We start from the raw sequence: 24903 nt of genomic DNA on the forward strand, positions 1-24903 counted from the left end.
GCACTTCAAGCAGAAGAACGTAATTTTACTGGAATGCAAAAGATTTCTTATGCAAATAAGGAAGGGCAACAAATAATGGAATTGGGAATAACATCTTGAAGTACAAATATTTTCCTAATCTTTTATTTGTTTATGCATTCGTACCCGGACTTCTAGAAATATTACAATTAAATCTGATACCGTTCTAAATGACAATCTTGGATAAGTCATTTCAAGGTTAACTGATGGACAAATAAGAAACCTTTGGAATTTTAAGCTTTTAAACTGATGATAGGTGAAAGAGAATGAAAGAACAAAAGTCATAGAATCAACATACCTTAAATACTTTGGCAGCGAGAGGATCTTTTTCCAAATCAATATCTAAAGGATCAATATCAACATCCATGAGGTCTTGTAGCAAGTCAAAGTCTATGTCTTTATCTTTTTCCAAAGATGATAGAGGTGGAGCACCTATGGATAACAAAAAGATCTTTAGCATAACTAGGTTAATGCGAGAAAACATTTAAGCAACAGACACTTTTAACATCAAAACAGCAAATACTGCAGGGCCAAGATTCTGTCCAGCAAACCTAACTGAAAAACTGTCAATGCCATAGTAACAAGCTTGATCTAAAGTAAGTGATGAATTCACATTTATAGTATTTATAGTAAAGAGAAAAATGGATTCCAAAACATTTCATAGTGCAATCTAAAAATATCTGGGTTTAACAGTAATACTGCTGTGGGACGTGTGGTGAATGGATAGAGGGGCCCCACGTACTCTGGAACACGGTGGAGGTCCCTGTGGTCCCTGCGATGATGTCTGGCACCAGAGCTTCATCGATGGTCTCCACCAGGGGAATGGTGGAAGGCTGGGCCAAAGAGTCGTCTGAGTCTGCCACGGTTGAGGAAGATGACGCCCCTGCCTCCTCACCCACAACCACCTCTTCCATGGCATCCAGAGAGCCCGGAGACATCAGTTCACCTTGGGCCAGAATGACAAGGTCAGAAGCTGAACCTGCTTCATACCCTGAGCTGAGAAAACCCTCATCATCTGTGATCCAAACTGTGTTGAATTCTCTACTGACGTCTGCAGCAACACTCAGCAAATGAGAACCTCAAATTTGTAGTTCTGGACTCAAATAAACCCAGATATTTCATTTTGTCCTTTAGAAATTCATTACTGGCCCAAACATAATGAGAAAGACTCAGATCAGTTGGTTATTTTTGCTGTACATGTTAATATAATTACATTCCGGCACTTTTTCAAAATGCGCAAACTTATAGATTTGCAGTCAAAAGACGTAAACCAATAGCCACGCCTGAACTTTTTTTTTTTAGTCTGAAGACAAAATAAAATTTATCTCACAAGCTAATATTATGTAGTTCTGGTGTTTCACATTGTCAGCAGAAAAATGTCTATCAGAAAGCTGACCAGCTGCTCAATTTCTCTCTTCTTCATGACTGCCTTTCTTAAGAGCAACTAGCTGCTAGCACAACTGCTAAATCAACATCATTATGCTTCAAAACTTAGCGCATGTGGTCCTGGCGCTGACCGTGATTAAACACTCAACTGTTCCTCCATACTGAGCAGCTCTCTGATAGCAGACGGCATATCTGTGCTCCACAGCTAAACTTTAAAGTTGTTTTGAAGTCTTCAGTGACGTAAATCACGAGCCAACTAATGAATGCGATCAGCTGTCAATCAAATGGTTTCGGTGCCATCAATCCTGCTAGTACTACCCCTAGAGCAGGTACTGAAATCTGAGAACAGCCGGGCTGAGCTGCGCTGGATTTGCTAATGGAAAATGAATTTGGCAGAGAGCGTACCGGTTAGAGGTGGGCTAGAGGAGAAGCGCCTTTAGCATCGATAAACAACAAGGAACAAGGAAGGCAGGTGTCTGCACATTTAAGCTTTAACTCATTATGTTGACCTCTTGACAGCTCAGACCAATGAGAATCATTGTCGGCGAGCAGTTCTTTCCCCTCCAGCATGGAGGTGGGATCTTGCGCTGCAACGTGTCTATATCAGTGTGTTCAATCAGAGTTGTTTCACTTGTTAAAAGTCATTTGGTGCCAAGACAAATGTTCAGAATTTAGATACATCCTTTATTATGGGGTCTTTCCCATAATGAGAAAGACCCCATGGGATGTTTGTACGCTTTTATTTCCGTTTCCACCCTTCCAACAATTCATGCAACAACTGGGTCAATTGGGTAAAAAGTGGGGGTCATAACCAAATGAAACAGACCTGCCAGGATGTCCTGGAGCATACATGTGAGGGAGTACTGTGCCCAGGCCCCTCCCCAGGAGATGTCCCCTCGATTGAAGTCTGTTCCTACAAGCAGTAGCAGAAGGCGTTCCAGCTGCTGTTCAGACACCACCTCACACAGATGGATTGTAGGTCTTGTGGCATTAGCTATCCTAGCAAGTACCTGCAGAGACAAACAACATTGGTCACATGCCTATACCGAGAACATTTAGAAGATCTGCGCCTTCATGTCAGACGAATACCTTGCAGACAAAAAGCAACAGGTCCGCATGGCAAGTGAAGTCCATAGAGAGCAAAAACAGGGCGAGTTTCTGCACTACAGAGATGCAGCGTTCATGGGACAGAGTGAAAGGCAGAGGTTCTACTTCTGGGGCTTCTTTGGCTGTTGTGGACTCTGCATCCAGTGTAGAGCGAGGCCATTCAGCTGTCCGTCTCAGACGGATCAGGTCTTTAAAGTGCTGAGAGAGGAAAACAGAGCCAAAGGCAATTAAAGATACAACCGAAGAATCTGACACTACAGTAGTTCCTAACTGTTGTTCATTTAGTGACATTTGATGTTAAAAGTCTGACAGGTTCTCACCTTAGATGTAGCCTGTTTGAGTTTGGCCTGTTCCACTAGCAGTTTGTAAGAGGAACCTTTGTTGCTTTGGATTTTCTCCTTCTCTATTTGCTCAACCAAAGCCTTCTGTTTGGCTTTCAATAGATTTAACTGCTGCAATAAAGCAGGCACAATTAAAACAAACACTGCAGATGCATTTCTGTCAGGCTCCTCAGTCATTCTGGCTTTGGACTTAAACATGTTTACCTGCTTGTGATGAACGAGCTGCTTGCGAAGCTTCCGTGAGTACAGCCGATCCAGGCTGCTGCTGCCTTTAGCTGTCCTGTTGGAGTTCTGAGACTGAAGCGTGTTGTTGATGAAACTCCACTGAATCCCTGAGGAACAGAAAAGCAAAAACATTACAAAAGGAAAGAACAGAAGAGTTTGAGCAAGCTGTCTGTACAAGAACAAGCCCTACCCTAACAAACAAAACATTATTTCCTCTGTAAGATGGATATGGGTAATAACTGGGCCTGTCACAATAACAAATTTTGCTGGATGATAAATTGTCCCAAAAGTTATTGCGATAAATGATAATGTTGCTGTTCTGAAATCTTTTTCAACTAGCACAATGGTAAAAATGGCATGATAATGCAAGAGCACATTCTCAAAGACCAATACACTTTAAATTCTAATTTAACACTGGAACTGGAAGTTCCAAATGTCATTTTAAGTGTCCAAAACAACAGAAACGACTAAAAAAAAAAAAAAAAAAAAGAATTATGAAGTCTCTGTAAACAAAATTGTCCTTCATCAAAAGGACTTGTTGAGACCAAAGCACCAGACTGAAGACTTTTATCATTCAGTTTTTGGAAGAAAGAGAGAAGAGAAAATCGCTAAATCTTCCAAATGGAAATTATGGAGCTTGTTTTAGTTTATCGTACAATTAACTGATTTATTGGTTATTGAGACAGGCCTTTTGATAAATCTACATGTCATCACCTTCCTAAAATAATGGCATGTCAATCAGATGTGATTTCATTGTTGACAAAGAATTTTTGGCACACATCTGCGGACAGTGTACACAGAGTCTACGCGGCTCACAGAACACCCACTGCATGTACGAGAATGTGGGAGCCTTTAGTCTTTAAATTCTAAACATTTCAAAAGAAAATCTTTTGTACCAGAATTACAAATGACAAAATGCATCTGTAGAGCTGGAAAAAATGAAAAAGGCATCATGTCTTCTACCTGTTACAGGCCGATCCCTTTCCTTCCCTCCAAGGTTCTTCTTCGCCCCTGAGGCTTCATCTTCAATGCTGGCTACATAGTCCAAGAGTCTTGAAACCAACATCACCACCCAGCTGATCATGGGAATGTCCAAAATGCCTGGAGGAAACAGACTCATTTTTTTTACCTAATTCTGCATGTTTTGATGAGTGTCAGTATGTGCTGTACTGGGTTTACCTTCAGTCCTGCGCTGCGAAGCAGCCTGTGGTCGCTGCAGAGGGGAAAGCAAACTGTCTAACAGGTTCAGGAGACCCTCCAACACGCCACTGTTACTCAGGGATCTTTGGCCAATGCAGGACAGGAGCATGAACACTCTGTCAAAACGAGAGAGGCTTTAGTCTCAGCAAACAGCAACAGAATAGAACAGAAAAATGTCCATAACTGTCCCTCAGTGAACAAGTCCAAGAATGTAAGTTCACACATAAATAAAAATAGACAAAAATAGTGTAAAATCAGAACTAAAAATTCTGTGCACTGGATGTCCTGCTGCAGAGTCACCATCATGGACAGATGTTGAACACATTTACAGCACAAGAAGATAAAAATAGCATTCAATTAAAAAACTGTCCAACTGAGAATGATTTTTAAAAAATATATACATAATGTGCAGGTAATTGGGCAGAAAAACACAAGCAGTGATAAAATAGCATAATCACTCAGTGAGTTTGTTGGGAGCAGTGATGGTTATAAAGTGCAACAGCTGCTGGGAGGAAGGACCTACGATAACGCTCCTTTGTGCACTGAGGATGAAACAATCAAGCTTCCTCTTTCTTTGGCAGGGAATCAGGCAAAAAAATACTACATACTACTTTTTCTGAAACAATTAATACCTCCATGAGACCCTGAAAATATGATCACTGAGCATTTTTCTTGCAGTGAAAAGAGAAAATCCATTCAGTCTCTTTTTCTCACATCATGATGCATTTATTCACTGGACCTGAAAACAGAAAGTGAATATTTGCGCTCGCTTTTTATTTTGCTAGTTGCAGCAATTTCTCATAAGAAACTAATAAACACAGCTTAACTTCAGCAAGCAAATTGTTGATAATAAATGCTCTAAAATTTTCGCCTGTGGTCTTTACAGCTGATCTGTGAGAGTCAAGAAATGTGTCCGTCCCACCAAGTGCATTCTCTATACACAATAGAGCGGACCACATCAGAGAAAGGTCAACCTTTTCCCATTCCTCAGCTTCCTGTCATCTACTGCTGCGGTCACTGACATCCCAGAATACAACCAGCCTCCTGTCTCCATCACTGCCTTAAATCCTTCTGCCCTGCTGCAGGTCAGAACTTCTTTACTACTTTGTCACCAAAGTTGCATTACTACATCCAATTCAAAGTCAATCATGATGACTCTGTGATGCCAGGCAGTAGTAAAAAGCTGTCTGGTTATTTATTTTATTTAGAAATTTGCACTCTAAATTTGCAGGTTTATGATATATAATGAATATGTCCACAGCAACAGAAATTGGAAACCACGAACAGGAAAACAAGTTTGGAAACAAAATACACAAACTTATTTGCTGCTGCAGACCGAAAGAGGATGCTGACCAGTGGAGCCCAGGGCTGATTCCAACTACTCAAACTAAAGCTTCATGTCCTTGTGGAAGTTAAGTGTAAAAGATTCAGAACTCATTAAAGCCCAAATTCAGGCAACTTGTGGAACAAAGGCAGAGAAGTGGCTCCTGTGTCGTCCTACCTGTCCTGGGGAAAGATAAGCAGCTGCTCAGAGTTGTAGAGCTCCTGCAGGACGTTGGAGAGGAACTGGCCCCACCAGCGCTCACCCCCACACAGCTGCACCAACAGCAGTCCAGCATGAAGACGGATTTTCGGCGTTCCGCTGATGCAGAGGTGTTTAAAAAGTTCCTCACAGGCCTGGGCATGGAAGGTGTTCTGGAGCACCGAGGGGACTGAGTGTCCTGACAGCACAAACACACAAAGCAATGAATCAAGTGGGCAAACCATGTAAAACATCCATAATACGGTCATTACTTAAAGAAAATCTCAGTCAGTGCTCCATGCCTCACCGTTATTGGAGTGCAGAAGGCTGAGCAGCGTGTCCAGCAGGTAACGGATGATTGTCCTGAGCTGCTCAGTGGAGGAGCTGTGGACCAGCCCCTGGGCCTCCGGGTCACATGCCCTGGGCAGAGACTTGCGGCTGGCGCCCAGAGACACTCGCAGCCTCTGGACGGCATGGTGGGCCAGGTTGAGCTGCAGCTGCAGCTGGATGCAGTCCTGATAGGCTGAGAAGACCCGCTGGTCCTCTTCTACCACCTTGTCTGGTTTCCGTAGGAAATACTGGGCATTATTGGCGCTGTTCAGAGGCGGAAGGTCGATGTTCTGAAGAAGAGTCTCCAATCGATGGCAAGCTAGATTGTACCTGGAGAACAGAGCAGAGGGCACCAATTACCTCCACCATTTCTGCTGCTGTTTAAAGTTTGAGGTCTTTGGTGAGAACTGAATCTGACCAACACCACACATTTCCATCCGGTTCTCTTAACAGCTGATGATCTGTCCCAACCCTCTCCATGAATCACCTGCACTGGATGTCCTCCTGCAGAGCCACCATCATGGTCAGATGCTGATCCACATCTGGCTGACTGGCAGCCTCACTTTCTCCCCGCAGAGGGTCATGCATTAGTTTAAGCTCACTCTCCCATGGCAGGATGTACGTGTGGCCATAGAAGAAGCCTAACGGGATCTTTGCTCGCGCGCTGGTGCTGCCGTAGCGTCCAATCACAGTGATCTGAAGGAACAGCTCGGATGCATTAATTGGCTTTTGGGACCTATGGAGTGGGACGGAATCACGTGCCCCACAATTCTCACCAGAATACAGAGAACCTGACCTTCATGAATCTGCAGACAGGCGGTGGCAGCAGGTCGTGCAGAATGAGCGAATGGGTGCTGATGTCGGTGGCCACCACCAGCCTGCGTCCGTCCACCTCCTCGCCCAGCGTCCAGATGTCGATGGACAGAGACGCCAGGTCTCCGCAGGTAGGGATCAGAGCGTCGGTCAGCAGAACGGGGCGGCCAAAGTCCAGGGTGACGTAGCGTCGGGCTCCTGCACAGAAACACACAATAAGACCGATTATTATATCACAAACTGTGTTTTGTCAAGGAGAGATCATCCACAAAATAAATAAATAATAATAAATAAAGTAATAACTTGTATGTCGTGTGCAGATACAGTAGTCAACGTTACGTACCAGAGTGCATCCGCTCTATGATTATAGACTGGTGTGGAGGAGGCTGCAGGAAGTGAGATGCCTGAGAAATAGCCAGAGCCAGGCCACTGCCCATGGGGCTCTGCAACACAAAACCCTCTGAACTCAACACAAACCAACATCTTTACTTTGTTTAAAACAAGCAACCTAAGGGAAAGCTAAAAAAGCAGTAGCTGCCCTTCCATTTACAACTGTGCAAAAAACTTTTCTGCTAATCTGCTAACGTAAACACAAAATTTGCAATTGCTGCATTTCAGTTAAATAAGAAATGTAATTAAAAATCACACTTCACATTAAAAAAAAGGTGTTAAAAATTATGGAGGCGACAGATGTAAACACTGACATGAGATATATTTGTATTTTCAGGCATGTCACTGGCACCCATCACCAGCAATCAAAGGAGACATCAGCAAGACTCTTATACTTGAGAGCAGATATACAGGCTGGGTTTTTGGGAAATTGCAGACGTTGACTTTACATAAGAGTTATGGATTCAACACTTTCAAATGACAAAATCAACATTTGATGAACTGAGCAATGCTGTGGAGCCAACTGCACATCGTCCATGGAGGCCAGTGTCTACAAATAAACTGCTGTATACAAACTGGAGTGATGCAAAAAGTGTTTCTATTGCTGCTTTGTGAAACACAGCAATTTTGATACAACTAAAAAAAAAAAAAAAAACACCTCGTCCTAGCGCAATAAATCCAATTTGCACAAATTCATGGTCTAGTGATTTGCAGTTTCACCCCTGAAAGACCAGTAAGAGCAACTGATAGACTTACTTTTAAAAGAAAAAAGCTAAAGGATTTCTTTCCTTTGTTGTGAACTAATGTTTTTATAGTTTTCCAGATAAACAATAATCACAAGAAATAAGCTATGAGAGGATGGTGCCAGTCAGTGTCAGCCTTGGTCGCTCAGCAGACTGTTGGAATCCTGAGCTCTTCAAATCAGAACTAAAACTGATGTGACATTCAGCCCAGGTTACTGACCGGCTTGGCTTTCTGCGTGTTCTTGTGTGCGGCCATGTTGACGGGCCCCTGGTCCATCATGGGGCCAGGGAACAGGTGAGCCAGCTCTGCGCTGAACGCTGCAGACACCGCCTCGTTGGGCGGCGTGAGGGGAGGGGTCATGAAGAGGGGCGTGGTTTTCGGTGTCGGTGGGATGACGTCGGAGGGGTGAATGAAGAAGCCCGGGGCGGAGGAGTTGGAAGGCACAGAGTTACTCATGGATCCAACCCCAGAAGCCACAGCGGCAGCAGCAGAGGTGGTCTGGTGAAGCTTGGCCTCCAGCTTTGCTTTCTGCTTCAGCAAAAACACCAGATTTAATCATAAAACCAAAAGACTGACAAGTGGTTTGACCCCATTTTTAGCAGGGATTAAAAGGGCAGTATTATGTATATCCCAAGCACATGGTGCCATTTTATAGCACAATCAAGCAACTATGGTGCCTTCAGTTATAAAAAATTATATATATCTATCCTATAGTGACACCAAGTCTTTGCTAATTGCTGCTGGCTAGTCTGGAGGAGCTGAGTGGATGAGTCTTTCACAACTGAATGGTTGCAATTTCTCAAACATGAATACATGAATGAAAGAATCAAGGCAACACATGACGTAAAGCTCAAAAATGCTGATTTTACATAATACTACCCCTTTAATGACTTCCAAACACGGATGTCGTGCATTGGCATGGATCTGATGAGAATTTCACCTGCTGCTGGAGCTTCAGCAGCTGCTGCTGTTTCTCCTGCAGCACCTGCAGCTGCTGCTCGGCTGAGACCATGGCATGCGACAGGGACTGCAGGGCCACCTGAGCTGCAGAACTCAGAGCTGTCGAAGCTTCTCCAACCGTCCCTGTTGACAGGCTGCCCATCGCCGGAGTCACACCAAAAGTACTCACTGGGTTTAAAAACGACAAGTTTAGCAGACGAAAGCCGAACAAAAGTTTGGTAAAAAGCGTGGAAGAGCTACCAGTGAACATGCTGGCGTCATCTCGCTCCACCCGTGTGCCGTCGCTGGTGGATATGCAGGTAAAGTGCAAGGGCTCCACCTCCAGGAGTCCAGTCAGTGCAGTGAAGCTGCCCTCTGCCGCTGCAGAACTGCTCACTTTCCCATTCCCTGCAAAACAGTTCAGACCAAAAATCATACATCCTCCTCCTGTCTCCTCTAGTTAAATCAGGCTTTTGCCAATTTTACTTGAACACAACAGTTTGAAGTCAACCATTTTTATGGCTGGAACATACACTCACTGGTCACTTTATTAGGTACACCTGTTCAACTGCTTATTCACGCAAATGTTGAATCAGCCAATCACATGTCAGCAGCTCAATGCATTTAGGCATGGAGACATGGCCAAGAAGATCTGCTGCAGTTCAAACTGAGCATCAGAATGGAGAAGAAAGGTGGTTTAAGTGACTTTGAACTTGGCATGGTTGTTTCTGAAAACTCAGACCATACAGGCTGGTCTGAGTATTTCAGAAACTGCTGATCTACTTCGATTTTCACCCACAACCATCTCTAGGGTTTACAGAGAATGGTCCGAAAAGGGGAAAAGCCGATTAGCGCTATCGATCAATGCTCGCCAGCTGCCATGGCAACCCTTGCTACTTCAAATTCTGACTTGCCATCAGGCAGGTAGTTTGGTCTAGTTTATTGTGCAAATATTGCAATACACTTGGAATAAGATAAAACTAACTTACAAGTAACTTTTCAATGAGATATAGTAGTTTGTTTTGACTCAACAATTACTTAACATTGATGAGAAAGAGTTCAGCACAAAGCCCGGCTTCTACCTGAGAGAATTTCAGAGAGGTCGATCTCATCGGACTGGACCCCGATGCTGCTGTTGAAGGCGTTCTTGCAGGAGGAGCCACTGACCTCCAGGTCAAACAGCACCGGGTCAAATGGAGAGCTGTACAGACCATACCTGAGGGGACAGAAGACAATCCAAATGAAACCAAGCTAAGCAGTGTAAACGTTTCTCACCTGTGGAGCAGCTCCAGGCCGAGTCGGACCATACCTGGTTTGCAGCAGAGCTTCCAGAGGGGTGAGGCGGTCCTGCAGCTGTCGAGAGATGGTGGTGAGCAGGGAGGCACATGCTGTGCTGCAGCCTGCCAGGTCTTCCTCCTTCACGTAGTTCAGCAGTACAAAGTACCAAAACACCGAGCCTGTCCAAAGACACCGTGGAGAAACGAACGAAGGGTGAAACAAAAGTACAACAGGTGGGGGTGGGGCTCTGCCAGCATGCTCAGGTACTCACCACCAGTTGCTGCGGCAGGCAAGTAGGCCATGTTATCCAGCAGAGCCTTCAGAAGGCTGATGCCAAACCCCTGCTGACTTGGCTCTCCTTTCCCATTGCTGAATGAAGAGAGAAAACAATGGTTGCCATAGAAACCACAGACTCCAGTCCCCACAAACGGACTACTATTACGCGTTTCTTACCTAATACAAAGTGCAAGAAATCGAGCACATTTGTGGGCTATGCTGCGGCCCACTTCAAAGAAACACACCCTCACGATGTCAGTTAACCGGCTCCTGGTTTTGGCCAGCAGGCCCTCCTTCCCCTCCCTGATGCTGAAAACAGACAGCAGGACACTTCAGATTGAAGTCCTACAGGATTAGAGGAAATATATGGGTAGAGGTGTAACGATACCAGACGTGGGCTTGGCGCAATAAGCAATAAATTAATTGCATGATCAATTAAAATGAGCTCAATAATTTCCATTTCTGCAATTTCTCGTTTTTCTCTTTTCTTTCTCTCTCTACCAAAAACTGGATGATAAAAGTCTTCAGTCATGTGGTTTGGTCTCAATTCATTTTATTTGTTGTTCCTGTTGTTTTGTTTATTTATTTTGGCTGTTTAAAATGTCTTCCAATTCCACTGTTAAATGATTATTAGAATTTGAAGTTAATCGTTCATCGCAAAAACTTCTGGGACAATTTATCGTCCAGTAAACTTTATCATCATGACAGGCCTATTCAGACCACCACAACGTTGCTGTTTGTGTCACCAATTTGAATAACAAACTATATTTGACACACTGTTTGACAACTAGGATGAACTGGAATGTACAGATGATCGAGTTCAAGCGAGCGCCTCACTTTATAAAGTGGTTGGTCTGTTATAAACTCCACATAAGAAGACTTGTAGTTTTTGCTGCCAGTCCACTTTAAGCAGCTGGTGTGGTTTGGAAGCACAAAATATAACTAAAGGAGGTTTCCTTCCTTCCTTAGTTTCCTTCAAATGATTTGATCGTCTCGTCTGGTTTCATCGTTACACCCCTACTTGATCGCCATTTGTTCAGGCCTGCCTGCAGGGTCCGTTGGAGAACATCCCCGCCAGCCAGCAGAGGATGTCGAGAATCAGGCTCTGAGCGTGCTCATTGGCTGGGCTGCCCTCTAAGTGATGACACAACACATCCAGTAACTTCTCATGGAAGTCTGGGAACTGCAGCATGGCACAGCGCTGGACCCTGAAAAGCACAGACATCTGTTAACCTGGGAGCAAACACCCAGACGCTAATGCTAAGACAAGTATACTTCCAGTAGATGGTTTTATGTCCAACATGACATTGGGCACACCTCTCTTTGGGCACTGATGTCTTCTTGAACTTTCTGATTGTGACTGAGACTTCCTGCAGCAGGTCGCAGCCTCGCAGGTTCTCCACCTTCTTTGACTGCGCTGATCCCTCCGCCTTCCCCGTAGCAGCTCTCTCCTACGTTACATCATCAAGAAATCAACCGGTGATGAGGACTTCACCCGGAGTCACGTGCTGCAGTTTTAAAAACTTAACAGTTCTGACATGGCAGCTTTTGTGAGATCTGCCTACCTCATAACAGAGCTTTGCACTAGTTCCATGAAATAATTTAAAACAGAATAATTCCTCAAGCAAGCCTTTACTAAAGTTTGTAAGATATTCTTAAAACTGAACCAAATCGCCCAGGAGTTTAACTACCAGGATACAGTCTCACCTTGGAGGCCTGGGTCTGCTGCAGCAGGGAGGACAATGAGTGAGCTTTGGAGCTCTGAGGCTTGGCGCTGGGCATCCTCACTACGGGCCTCAGGCTCTCCTCCATGCTACTGTCGCTCACCGCTTTGATGTGAACCAGGAAGGAGCGGTACTTCCCTCCCGCCATGCCTGCAGCACAAGCACATATTTAATAGGTGCGACGCCTCAGCTGTGACGTCGCGTTTAGTTAGAAGACATTCCGTGGATGTGGAGATAACTTAACACTTCCAACAAAAACACATAGAAACATACTGCTACTACACTGCAGGAGAGACCAACCAAACATAGCAGAGAAAACACTTAAAAAATCCAACCAGTGTTTGCTTTGTGGTTGCTATCTTTAGCATCCATCAGCTGTTTATCTCACAGAACTGGAAAGGCAGGTTTCAGTTGAAAGCAGCAGATTGTGTTTACCTCTGACCAGCTTGGGGCTGGTGAGGCTCAGCATGCCAGAGTGACCAGAAAGATCCAGCCCACTGGCCAACCACACCGGCCCACACAAAATATCCTCCTTATGGTCCTCAAGGAATGGACACAGCACCGATCCTGCAAAGACACACAGAACCGCTGAATCACTCAGAGGCTTCAACGGCTTCAACAACCTGAACTCCAGCCGAGAGACGAGAGAAGGAAAACAGAGTTTGGTCTTCAGTTCAGCAGAGTTTAAAGAACAAGATTTACTCACTAGACCCAACTGGATTAAAACACACCTTAATGAGGCTCCACCTGGTTACTTTAAGACCTCATGAAAGAGTGGGAAAAGTTCAGAGGACTGATATTTTCCTTAAGTGTGAACCGTAGGCCAATAATGAACTTATTCATCTTGAATTTTACAGTCATTTCTCACCTGATGTCTCCTCAATGTCCATGAAGTGGATGTCTTCTGTGAAGTCCTGCAGAAGAGGCTGGGTGTTCTTGTCCCCGTTGGCCTGCAAGACGTTTGAGAGAGGAAAAGCGATCTGTCTGTCCACCGCTGTATCTGTAGAACAAAGTAAATAATAAATTCACTGGTTTAATCCTACTGTACGGAGTGCTCATCCTCATATGGCACGGTAGGCTTTAAGGCTGGTCAAGTCCAACTTTTGTCCATATTTATGTTCTCAAAGCTTTTTGAGTAAACATAGCGATGGTGTTGTGCTAGGTTTTCCTGTGTTGGCTGTTCAAAGAAACAATGTGGTAGGCTTAAAAGGCGATCTAAAGCTCCTGAGCAGCAGGAAGTCTCGTCTTTCAGACGGAAGGAAAAGTCTATCAGAGTCCTAACAGTGAAGGATCCACATTGGTTTTGCAGTGTTTTGTCAAGACAGTAGAAGGACAAGAAAAGCGACAAATGTTGCTACAAAGCATCCCCAGGTAGACGGCACCTGAAGTAGCAGAAAGAAGTGTAAAGTACTAGTTTACACTTACTTTTCTGAACAGTCTAATATATAACCTCTTTTTCACCAAATAATGATGATTGTCATTTTTTTCATTATTAATTGTCCCTATCCTCCCACACAGTAAAGACATTTGCGGGGAATGTGTGCTGGGAAAGAAACTGGCTCTCACCGCTGACTTTTCCCAGCCCTGGTGCTTTGTTCTTCAGTAAAGTGACTTGGATCTGAGGAATGTTGACAATGTTGGGATTCAGGACAAATTTGAAGTCCACATGGCCCACCATGCATGCTTTAGGCAGCACCAGTTCAAACACATGCTCATCCCAGCTGGAGCTGAAAAACACAACATCATCATTAGAAACAGAAAGTCAGCTTCCTTAATTGTTTTAAACTTTATGACATTTTTTTTTTTCTGTGTAAAACACAAGTTTCTTAAAAAGAGCATTTTGTTCTAACAGATTCATTTGTGGTTCCTTCAATATTTGAAATCATTTTCACAACCAGTGCAATACAATAAAATCAAATAAAAGCCAAAGTTTACTACAAAAAAATGAAATAGCGTTAGATTTTTGGAAGAACATCTGTTGCTACGGTTCTCCACTATATTAGACAGTTCAGTTTAAAAACATTTGTTGGTAGCAGCCCTGACTGACGTGAGAGGTGAGTGAAAAAGTTGCCCGAAGAGCCACCTGTAACTCTGGAGCTTCCACGTGCGGGTGTGTTGGGCCGCATCGCCATGGTGCTGCTGATGAAGGTGCTGTGGGTGGCGCCGCTGCTGCTGCTCCTGCTGCACCTCCACCCAGCACGGTGGAACGGTGGCCGAGAAACGCGGCGTCAACGTTTCAAACCGGGTCAACTCCATCAATGACGCCAGACTCTCAGTGGTCAGAGGTTGGTCCACTAGGAGGTCCACTCCTGCACAAAGGCCATGTTATAATAAATAATAATAATAATAATAATACATGACATACTTTTGTTTAAAAACTGACGGAGTGTTTTATTGTCCCTCTCCTACCTGTGATTCCAGGGCTGGACGGGTTGGAGGAGGGTTTGGCCCCCTCAAGCAGCGGCTCAGCCCCTTTAGAAAGGGGGCCATCTATAAACATATCTCCATCATCCCCATCATCACAAACTCCTCCAATTTGAAGGAAATGAAGTTCTCCACCTTCAGAGACAAACAGTGACCATGACATAAAAATATCTGAAGGAATGAAAAAACAATCTACCAAGACTTTGTTAAACTTATTTGTTAAATCATATCTGTTGACTTTAGCCAAAAAGGAACTAATGAACTAAATGGTTACAAAACAGTAGCACAACAATCCTACTTGTCCATTTATGACATAGTACTGCTGACCTATTCAGTTCTGTTAACCATACCCCAGGACGTAAGCCGTAACTATGTAAAAAGGTATAGTTTATGTTTTGGAGCTTGATGTGTAATGTTGTCCAAAATCAGTCACAAAGTAACAACAGATGACATCCAGGAACTTTTCAGGAACTGAAGTTATGCTAACATGACATACTTAAATATTTCAAATTCCAGGTCTCACAAAATAAGCATAAGTGTCTTTCACAACTGAGCGAGCATTTATGGAATTAAAATATTTTTTTAAATGATTTTTGGATAAACAGTAAATGGTTATATTGTCTTTTCTTTTTTTTGTTTTACTCCAAAAACAATTGCAACATCCTGAATTAATCTCTGGTAAAATTGGGAAAATTTTACATTTACATATAAAATATTTTAGTACACCGATGCACTTTAGCTCTGCTGTGATTAAAAATAAAAGATTTAGGAAAATAGTTGGAAGCTTCTAGCTAGTTGGAGATAAGCAGCAGCACCCTTCGCGTCCCCACTAGGGAGGGAGGGAGGGAGAGTGGGTGAGTGGGTGAGTGGGTGAGTGGGTGAGTGAGTGAGTGAGTGAGTGAGTGAGTGAGTGAGTGAGTGAGTGAGTGAGTGAGTGAGTGAGTGAGTGAGTGAGTGAGTGAGGATGGATGGATAGATGGATGGATTTGAAGCTTTGGAAGATGTGAACCTTAAAATACAGTATTGTACTTTGATATACCAAAGAGGGAGTCTCAGGTTATACCCCATTCAACTACTATGCTTCGACAGAAGTCCATGTATTCATCTCACAGTGAAAAAAAGCCCATACAAATACAATGAAGATTCTAACAGACTGGCCCTGGAGTTCGGGCTTTCTTTCAGACACAAAGTAGTCGGGGAATCTTCTACAACTTGCCCAGGCAAAGACACTGACTAATAGTCCCCTCAGTGGGAAATATTTGATGCTTTTATATCACAAGATATTACATCCCTACTAACTTAATTAAAACCAGCTAAATTATTTAACCAATGAGAAAAGAAAAAAATAGATTTATCAGCATCAAGTAAACATTCCAGAATAATGAGGAAGGAGTTACTAACTACATAATTTTAGCCTGAGTCAGAGCAACCACTTCAACCTTATGAGGTGGATCAGGAACTCTACCGTCTTTTCAGTTCACACCCCTAAGGTTTTCCTCTGGAGTTATAAGACTACACACACCTGCCCAAGAAGACTCAGCAAAGGATGCACTTTCTCTACTGATTCTCAAAATCTACCAAGGTACTACTGAGAGGATATTCACAAACTCCCTCACAATTTTGTACAGATTGCAGTGGAACAGACCGGAAGACTCTGCAACATGTGGAAAACATAGCCTCGAGGAATCCACCTAAATTTTAAGCTTAAAAAATGCATAGATTGGATTTTTGAAGGCTAAATCTGGGCTACACTGCAATATTGAAGTTCGGTTTTGGAGCTAGAGCAGAAGAGAAACATATTCTTCCCCTTCACTCTAAAATGAGAAACCAACAATCAAATTATTGGGTCTTTAAGAACAAAGACCTGAGAAAACTTAGCCTGGCCATTGCGCACACAATTCTGCTCAATTCTCATCTCCCTTCAGTCCTCCATCTGAGATTTCTCACACTGAATTTGATTCCTCTGGTAGAATTTCAACCGGGACGATCAGTGAACAAAAGGAGGGGTTGTGAATGATTATGTACATGTTTTAGAATTGTAGTCTGTGTTGAGCTTTAGTAATTGAAGCAGAGAAAGTGAAAGAAGCAATTCAGTCCATGTTGGTCACACTTGCAAATATTGAACAATTAAAGTTGGACCAATATGAATGTTTAAGGCATTTTATTGCTGGCAAAAGATATAGTTTGACTCAATACTTCTCTCTTCGCAGTGGGGAATAGTTGTTTACAGCACACACAATTTCACAGAGCTGGATATATATCTCAACCAAACATTAGCAAATCTGACACTGACATGAAGCAAAGCATAGAACAAGGGGCTGGTTTCCTATCAGGATAGTGGAAACTGGTTTTCAATGCAAAAGAAGAATTATGGTGCTACAGCATACCTCTGTCTGAAACATGGTTATTTTTGTGGTTAGGGAGGAATGATTTTGGTGTGTTGAAACCCAACCGAAGACTTCCTCATAGTATACAAGCAACACAAAGCTTTACATAAGGTCTTCTACCCATTTACTAATTTGATGAAACCACTAAATTTTTTAAGTTGTATGTATATGTTCTTGCTATATCTCAGCGCAGCTATGCTTAGGACATGTGTGAATGATTGACCTATTATGAGAGTCTGAATGTCTTTCTTTTTTTCCACCCTTAAGGCCAGTCTAGACTATTTTCAAGTAGAAGTTCAGCAGTCTAAATCACTCTCCAAACTGTCACTCCATCTTAAAAGTAAAAACTGTGCTGACAGAAATATCCAAGAACAGAAAACAATCCTTACCTTTTGTGCAGGCACAAAGGCGGTCTGTTCCAGAACAGTATGTCACAGAGACAAATGGGTCAGTTTCCTCAGCTGACCCATCCTTTTTGGGTGGTTCCACCTTCGCCAGAACTTCCAAAGTGGATAGGTCCAATATCATGATAAAGCCAGCCTGTGTGGTGACCACCAGGTGTCCTAGACCTGCCATTTCTGCCTTCTTGCATTCCTTGTGGCTGTAGGCAGAGGTGGAAGGACTGGTGATGTTACCAGCACTCCCAGTTGTGCCCGCTTCACATGCAGTCTCAATTTCTGCCCCCGGCCCAGAAAAACCGTTTTTTGAAGATGAAAGAAGTGATTCTTCAGAGGCCTCTTCACTCTCATCTTCTCTGCTATCAAGCACATCCGGGGGGAGCAAAATTAGAGAAGTAATGGCATCACAAGGGTCCCAAATTTGTTGTACTTTGATCGGCTCCTCTTCCAGAGTGACAATCCGGGTGGAGTAGTTGAGCTTGTAAAGTGCGAGATAGCCCCCTCCACTCCCACGACTCTGGGACCTCTCCTGCTGCTGCTGGTGGTTTCCTGGAGGTACTATGAAGGGGGTCTGAGGTGGAGACCCCCCTGGGTGATGGCCTTCCATTCCATTGGCCAACGGGCGAAGGGAGTCTGTTTCACGCTGGCTGCAAAGGGCTGAGTGTAGGCGGTTTAGATTGTTAAGAGCCTCAACTTGGTTTGAAGCACTTAGAGACTCAAAACCGCAAGGCTTCAGACCAACCAAAAGGTGCACTCCGTCCCAGCACGGCATTATGGAGTCCACAAAGAGATTCTCTTCTTCCAGCTGCTTCGGAAGCCTTAAGCACTGTACCAGGGTTCCAGGTCGAGGGGGGTTGGAGACAGTTGCTGCTGCCAGTGTGTTCCATTTGTCCACATGCCCATCTATCCCTGCTAGGTTAGTTGCATCAGCAAACTGCTGGATGTATGTGATGGGAGGGTCTTGAAGAAGTAGTTGCTCATGTGTATCAAACTCCATTTCAATGATTTGTGGCACAGTAAAGCCTTCCTCGTGTAGACCCTTGCTCATTAAATTGTTCATCTGAGCAAATACCTGCCCTGAGGATTTGTCATCCACCTCTCTAATACTATATAGCAGTAGCACAGGTACAGTCCTGCGTACAGCTGGCATAGAGGAGGGACTCAGCAGCTGAGAACCTGCCAAGTTAGAGAAGCCTTGCTCTTGGGTACCAGACTGAGGGTGGCAAGAATCTATCTCCATTGGACCATGTTCCTGTAGAGATGCAGCATGCGGCTCAGCAGCCTGAGTCCTTAGTGGACCATCAGTGGTCCTGCGTGTTGAAGTTGAGGGAGATGGTGGAACAGCCATGGGGGTTATGGAGGCTGAGCGGTAGCTTAAAAGGCCTCCAGCTAGCAAGCAGGGAAAGGGAATGTTGTGGTGGTCAGGCACCTTGTCTTTTGGTTTGGCCTGGCTGTTGGCCTTTGTTTGGTTTAATGAGGGGTTTGCACCAAGCTCCTCCAAGTCCTTGACAGTATCCTCCAAAACACTGGCAACTACTTCCCACTGAAGTTTCTCTGGTTGCTGTAGCACACTGAGCGCTGTCACACTGAGACTCAGGTCCATGCTCTCCCACTGGGATGGCTGACCTGCAACATGATCAATACAGTCGGGAGGTTGTTTAAACTGTATTGTGAGACCTTTGACGTTTGATAATTTAAAATGTTTTTGCTCAGACTCTGGAAAAACGTAGATGTATTTCATGAAGGGTAAGCAGTACCTTAACAACAGTTACTTACCTGTTATCGATTCTGATCGTGAAGGCTCCTCGCTGTCAGAGTCCTCCAGCTGGTCATCACTGAAAAAGTGATTAAGAACATCAGAACAAAAGAGACAAATTCATACCAGTTGTCACTGTGTGTGTGTGTGTGTGTGTGTGTGTGTGTGTGTGTGTGTGTGTGTGTGTGTGTGTGTGTTTTTTACAGTCATTTTAACTTTTAGCTCTTCCTGTGGTTTGTTGAACAATTTCATACCGTTTCATTAGAACCGCTGTTCATTAATAAAAAAAAAAAAAGAAAAAGTACTATTAACATAGGAAAAGCAATGCTAGTGACTAAACGTCCATATTAGATTAACAGTGCTGGTCAGAACTAGTGCAAACATGACAACATTTACCTGAATGTTACTAAAGGTTCAGTATTTTGAATTACAATTTGGGATCAATAAAGTATTTTTTAATTTGAATGTATTATTATGACCGATTATACTCTGACTGGGCTCAACACCAACGGGTTGTAATTAAATAACTTGCAGATCTCCAGGCTATAGCATTTTAAACAACATTTGTTATAACCTCTTCAACTTGACATATTATTTAAATTTTCAATTTTTAAACAGGTATTCAATCTGGCAACATTTATTTGCCTCTGGGTGGTGACTGTGTTATCCATGCTCTGGAAGTTCTCAGTTGGTTTCTCTAAATCAGGAGTGTAAAACTAATTTTAATTTTGAGCCACATAAAGATCACAAATGTCCCCAAAGTGCCAATTGTGGCACAATGTATTGATAAAAATACCTATTAATAGATTTTCTAAACATTTAATAAACAGCTACTGTATGTTTATTAATACATTTTATGAATAGATCTTGAAATTCAATACTGAACATTTTTTTCACATTGCTGTCAGTATAAAAAATATATTTGATTTGATTTTTTAAATTTAAGCACACAACTTTCATCTAGAAAGTTCAATATATGTGGCTCTCCAGAGTCACAAACTTAAGAAAAAATATTTTCTCACCATGCACCTTGAACATGAGATGAACTAAAAAACTATTTGGAAACTCAAAAAACTAATAACCATTATTGATTTTATGAGTAAAAAGTGCAAAGGATGAATGTTGTTTTTCCTTGGAGGTCACAGTGTTTGAAACATAGTCATTTTGTTTTATTTATCCGTTTTATTTACTGCAGTTATGATTTCTTTGACAGAATTGCTTGTGTTATAGATTTATAGAATATAAATAAATAACAAGCAAGCACATGCAAATATGTTAATCTATAAATAAGTGCAGAAAAAATTTGATTTAAGGTACTCGGGCTTAGGCATTACAAAGTCTAATGGCTACAGACAGAAATGATTTCCTGTGTCTAACACAAAATAGAGCCAGTATTACATTATAGACTATCTTATGCCTTACCTGTCACCCTCTAGCTTGGGCAGGTCAGAGCAGGAAGAGGACTCCTCCAACCAAGTGAGAGTGGGCCTTCGAGACTCGGTCAGCGCCTGCTGGCCCTGCTCACCACTGCACAGGATCAGCTGCCGGAGGATGGCCGGGTCGTATGGGTTCACATCAAACTTTAGGTGCACCTGTTGAGCACAAAATTGCTGTCCTAACCAAAGGCCTAACACAGTGAAAATAGGTCAGACGTCAGATTCGTGTATTAACAGCTCTTACCTTCATCATTTTAGAAACATCCCAGATACAGATCTTGCCCCTTTTTGTGGCAGCAGCTAGGAACTGTGGGCAGCTGCCAAATCCGTAGCAGGCGATCTTGTCTGAGCTGTCAGGACTATTGGGGAACTGAGCTGGACTGGTCGCCAGGGTTACCGACAGAGGAACATTTTGAGTGTGCTCTCCTTTCACGAATGGACAGTTGGGAGAATGTCTCTCATGTTCAGACCTGGGGGACACAAGCAAGCGCTGTTAGCAAGTGACGCATCCATAAATGACGACGTTGATACTGTAGCTGGTGGATAACTGCTATTAATATTTGTACTCCACTCACCAGGGTTCATCCGTCGGCTCCCAGCAGACTAGACACACACTGCAGGTGAAACACATAGCTCTGTCATCCCCTGTTGAGGCAGGCTGTGGACAGAAAGATAGAATGGCAATAAAACTTGTAAATATAAAAAATAGAAAGGATATTAACTGATGACTGATGTTTGAATTTAGTGCTGCTACCGACGCCCAACATGCAAAGAGTGGGAGAAGAGAGGCCATGGAACTAACTGAACAAGCAGGAACCAAAATAAAACTCGTCCCAAACTTTGCTTCACTAGTAGAAAAGCTACAAACCTGACTGCATACTTCTGCAAAAGTATGGCTACACTAATTATGTCATTTCGTCCTGATAAATATTCTTTCCTTAATAACTACCCCTGACCCTTGACCTAAACACAAATATATGCATTACCTAATATAATATCATTAAGTGTACCTATCTTATTCAATTTTAATACTTCAGTAATGTGCCATTTTAATTACCGATGCTGCAGATAAAGCATGTTTTTATTGTGTTTACTCTCTGAGACACAGTGCAGATTTAGATTTGAGATTCTATGAATCAGAATTTCAGGGATGACCTGCATCACTCTAGCAGTCCTTAACTACAGTCATTTTCAATAAATTTTAATATTTATGAAAAGTTGATGTATTTCAGTAGCTCACGAGTGAAACATACAGAGTAGTTAGCGGAAAAGCACGATACAAGTTCAGTCCATTTACCATTTTTACCATTATAAGTTTTTCAGTCATATTGTCCAGCCTTAGTGTAGATATATAGACTCATCATCTCAAATACCACCTTGATGCTTTGCATTGTCATTTAGGCAAACAGTCGCTTCACTACATGCTGGTGTTTAGATATGTTAGCATAGTAAAATGTGTCTGCCTGTTACCTGGTGATAAAACCCTGCTTGAGCCATCGGATCAGGCTGAGCCCATCTGTAACCAGCGTGTGGCCATGATGTAAACGTCTCCCGCCTGTTGGCCTCGCTGTACATCAGCGATCTGCGGAAAGCAACGCTTTTTAGAAGCAAACCGTGTTTTGACTGCTGGTCTGGAAATGACCAGTGCATCGGTTTTATTTGCAGAATGTGAAATTTTCTTCATATGTTCAACACTGCCTGAAATACACTGCAAGTTGGAACCATAAACCTGCAGTGTGTAACTTTTAGAGAAAATATGTATTTTTTTACATGTTTGTTGACGCTGTCACCATGTTGTGACAAGACAGATTATCTGTGGGGGGGGAAAAATCTCCCAATGCTAAACAACCAATCAGAGCCAAGACTTAACACAGTCAGTCACAATCTCATGCGGTGCTGCCAGTTTTTCCCTGTCAACAGATGCTGTTGTAAATGCTCAGGCTAGTTAGCATAGCCACCAATGACGGCAGATAAACAGTTTCTCTGTAACTGTAAGTTGCTTCCCCACTATTAGCACTGATTACACAAGGTTGATTGACAGCGCTAAGACCCTCCTCCTGGCTTTGAGGAGATGGATCGCTTTACAGATTCTCTGTCTGGTAACATACCGTCACAATGACGTGACGGTTTTAACAAATATGTAAAAAAAAAAAAAATAAACATTCTTTATAAAAGTTACATTCTGCACCTTTCTGTGTTTATGTGCTACATCAAAAGATTACAGAAAATGTAATTTTTAAACTATGCTTATGTGCTAAATGGAATTCTATGAAAAGTTGAGCATTTAACACCCAAAACAAGCTAATTCCTAGACTCATAAGGTAAAAATATAGTGGCCTAACCTATCTACAGAGCGTCCAGGGCCCACCCCGAGCTCAGGCCTGGCGCTTGACAAGAGGTAGGAGAGCCTGTCCATGATGGAGGAGGCTACAGACAAGGCAGCTACGTTCTGGTTTATCTTCTTCAGCTCGCTGACGATGGCTCCAGCCACTAGCTTCAGCACATGATGGGGGAGATGGAAAGTGACCGTTGCCCACTGTAAAAAAGCAATAGAGAAAATGATAGAGGAAGAAAAACAAGGTGAACAATAACAGTGTTCATAAAATAAAGTTACAACCAGGATCAAAGTTTGATTTATTCAACAAGTTTGTGCACATAAAACAAGAATCAAACTATCAAAATTTAGCAGGTTTAAACAAGAAGAGTGCCTGCTGCAGAGTCCATAGCCTTTCATCATTATTTAGCACTATGATCCTTCAACACCTGCAGTAGCCACACCAATCATACAAATGCAATCTGGGATTGTAAAAACTAGCATTGTTCTTCGACCTTTTGGCCTTTAACTAGACCGAAAAACTTAACACTCAAATTAGGCTCAGTGATTCTTATTCCCTTATTTTATGAGAATATTCTGATACAATATCAAAGAATGTCAGACACCACTGGCCAATTTTTTGCTAAATAAACATGTTCACCATTATATTGGACAGTTTATGACCCAAACTGTATAGGATTAAAACATACTACCTGTGTCTGAATTAAGTTTATACCCACTTAATGTAAAACCATCAGGAGCTTTTCTTTCATATTTTCTGATCATAAACTGAAAATAGTAGTGTGCCGCTCGATCGGCCACCGATCATACTCAGCTGATTTCTGTGACAAAATATGATCGGTGATCACCGATCACTCTCTTTTGTTGCCGATCACAAAAACCGATCACCTGTATCGCATAAGTTACATGCAACTTTTTTTTAAGTTGCATGTAACTTTAAAAAAAAGTTTTAACATATGTACTAAAATTTTTGCTGTCCTACGCGAGACAAAAAATTTGTTGGGCGGGGGAAAAAAAAAAAAAGAAAAAAAATCAAGCTCCTCGTCCTCCTCAGTATATTCTGCAGACTAATATCACTGACAGAAACAACCAATCAGAACCAGTGTAATTAGCCATGCTTACAGGCAGTTTGAATTTAGTAACTTCGGATTGTTTATTTTAATGCAACCTACATTTGATTTTGAAGGAATGTTTCCTTTTTTACTGGATGTTATTTGATATAGGCGGTGTTGCGAGACTCATCTGACTGTGTATACTTTAGGATGTTGAGAGACTTACTGTTAATTATTGTACTACTGATCGCAGGTTTTATAGTTGTCTTTTTGACTGAATACTGCATGTTTTTAGCACCTTTTTGCCTAAATTAGGCGATTGTATGGATCCACTTTGCCAGATCACATAGCAGCATCTATACCTAAAGAGAAAACTTGACAGCCAATCCATGTGATTCGTATTGGTGATCAGTAGCAATTGGCTCTCATAAGTGATCGCAATCAGCAGCAAAAAACCTAATCAGAGCATCCCCACCTGAAAATGTCAATTGTTGCTCTAAGTGTGAATCTACACAGTATTTTAGTTCTCTGTTCTTCCAACAAACTGCAATGTTCATCAATATAGACAACTTTCATTTTTCAAAACCCAACACATCAGGATAGATGCTTTGTTTCAGAGCATGCTCATACCACCACTGCTGCTGCTACAGGTGAATCAGCTACAGTGTTTTGTCACATCAGCATTCGTCTGTAAAACAACCAACTCAAAAAATATCACAAAAAACAAAGATCCCACAAAAATGTAGTTTCTTTGCAAAATCCTCCTCTCTCATTACAATCAAACTTCCCTCAAGTGATGACCCACCAGCCTGGGTTGCCAGG

At 42.6% G+C, this 24903-nt stretch overlaps 1 protein-coding gene across 2 annotated transcripts in view; it reads right to left on the bottom strand.

The window, feature by feature from the left end:
• birc6 (baculoviral IAP repeat containing 6) overlaps nucleotides 1-24903 on the bottom strand; it is a 70519-nt gene that overhangs the window by 40180 nt on the left and 5436 nt on the right. Inside the window, exons 4-38 of one of the 2 annotated variants that reach the window (XM_015003679.2) lie at nucleotides 23037-23230; nucleotides 22165-22276; nucleotides 21270-21352; nucleotides 20939-21164; nucleotides 20681-20850; nucleotides 19279-19337; nucleotides 17494-19128; nucleotides 14703-14852; nucleotides 14377-14602; nucleotides 13860-14020; nucleotides 13162-13293; nucleotides 12729-12860; nucleotides 12277-12443; nucleotides 11887-12020; nucleotides 11616-11777; nucleotides 10747-10878; nucleotides 10565-10662; nucleotides 10325-10472; nucleotides 10098-10231; nucleotides 9277-9423; nucleotides 9017-9204; nucleotides 8296-8604; nucleotides 7286-7385; nucleotides 6926-7140; nucleotides 6617-6825; nucleotides 6107-6459; nucleotides 5779-5998; nucleotides 4257-4393; nucleotides 4041-4178; nucleotides 3057-3184; nucleotides 2832-2960; nucleotides 2494-2709; nucleotides 2231-2414; nucleotides 761-964; nucleotides 317-450 (exon numbers count right to left, since the gene is read on the bottom strand). In XM_015003679.2, the coding sequence (XP_014859165.2) occupies nucleotides 317-450; nucleotides 761-964; nucleotides 2231-2414; nucleotides 2494-2709; nucleotides 2832-2960; nucleotides 3057-3184; nucleotides 4041-4178; nucleotides 4257-4393; nucleotides 5779-5998; nucleotides 6107-6459; nucleotides 6617-6825; nucleotides 6926-7140; nucleotides 7286-7385; nucleotides 8296-8604; nucleotides 9017-9204; nucleotides 9277-9423; nucleotides 10098-10231; nucleotides 10325-10472; nucleotides 10565-10662; nucleotides 10747-10878; nucleotides 11616-11777; nucleotides 11887-12020; nucleotides 12277-12443; nucleotides 12729-12860; nucleotides 13162-13293; nucleotides 13860-14020; nucleotides 14377-14602; nucleotides 14703-14852; nucleotides 17494-19128; nucleotides 19279-19337; nucleotides 20681-20850; nucleotides 20939-21164; nucleotides 21270-21352; nucleotides 22165-22276; nucleotides 23037-23230 (7266 nt within the window). Of the gene's footprint in view, nucleotides 1-316; nucleotides 451-760; nucleotides 965-2230; nucleotides 2415-2493; nucleotides 2710-2831; nucleotides 2964-3056; nucleotides 3185-4040; nucleotides 4179-4256; nucleotides 4394-5778; nucleotides 5999-6106; nucleotides 6460-6616; nucleotides 6826-6925; nucleotides 7141-7285; nucleotides 7386-8295; nucleotides 8605-9016; nucleotides 9205-9276; nucleotides 9424-10097; nucleotides 10232-10324; nucleotides 10473-10564; nucleotides 10663-10746; nucleotides 10879-11615; nucleotides 11778-11886; nucleotides 12021-12276; nucleotides 12444-12728; nucleotides 12861-13161; nucleotides 13294-13859; nucleotides 14021-14376; nucleotides 14603-14702; nucleotides 14853-17493; nucleotides 19129-19278; nucleotides 19338-20680; nucleotides 20851-20938; nucleotides 21165-21269; nucleotides 21353-22164; nucleotides 22277-23036; nucleotides 23231-24903 lie in introns of both variants that reach the window. The other variant, XM_015003678.2, reaches the window with a different exon arrangement.

The sequence above is a fragment of the Poecilia mexicana genome, unplaced genomic scaffold (assembly GCF_051168715.1).
Source record: "Poecilia mexicana isolate PSO_F unplaced genomic scaffold, ASM5116871v1 scaffold_15, whole genome shotgun sequence".
Lineage (NCBI taxonomy): Eukaryota > Metazoa > Chordata > Actinopteri > Cyprinodontiformes > Poeciliidae > Poecilia > Poecilia mexicana.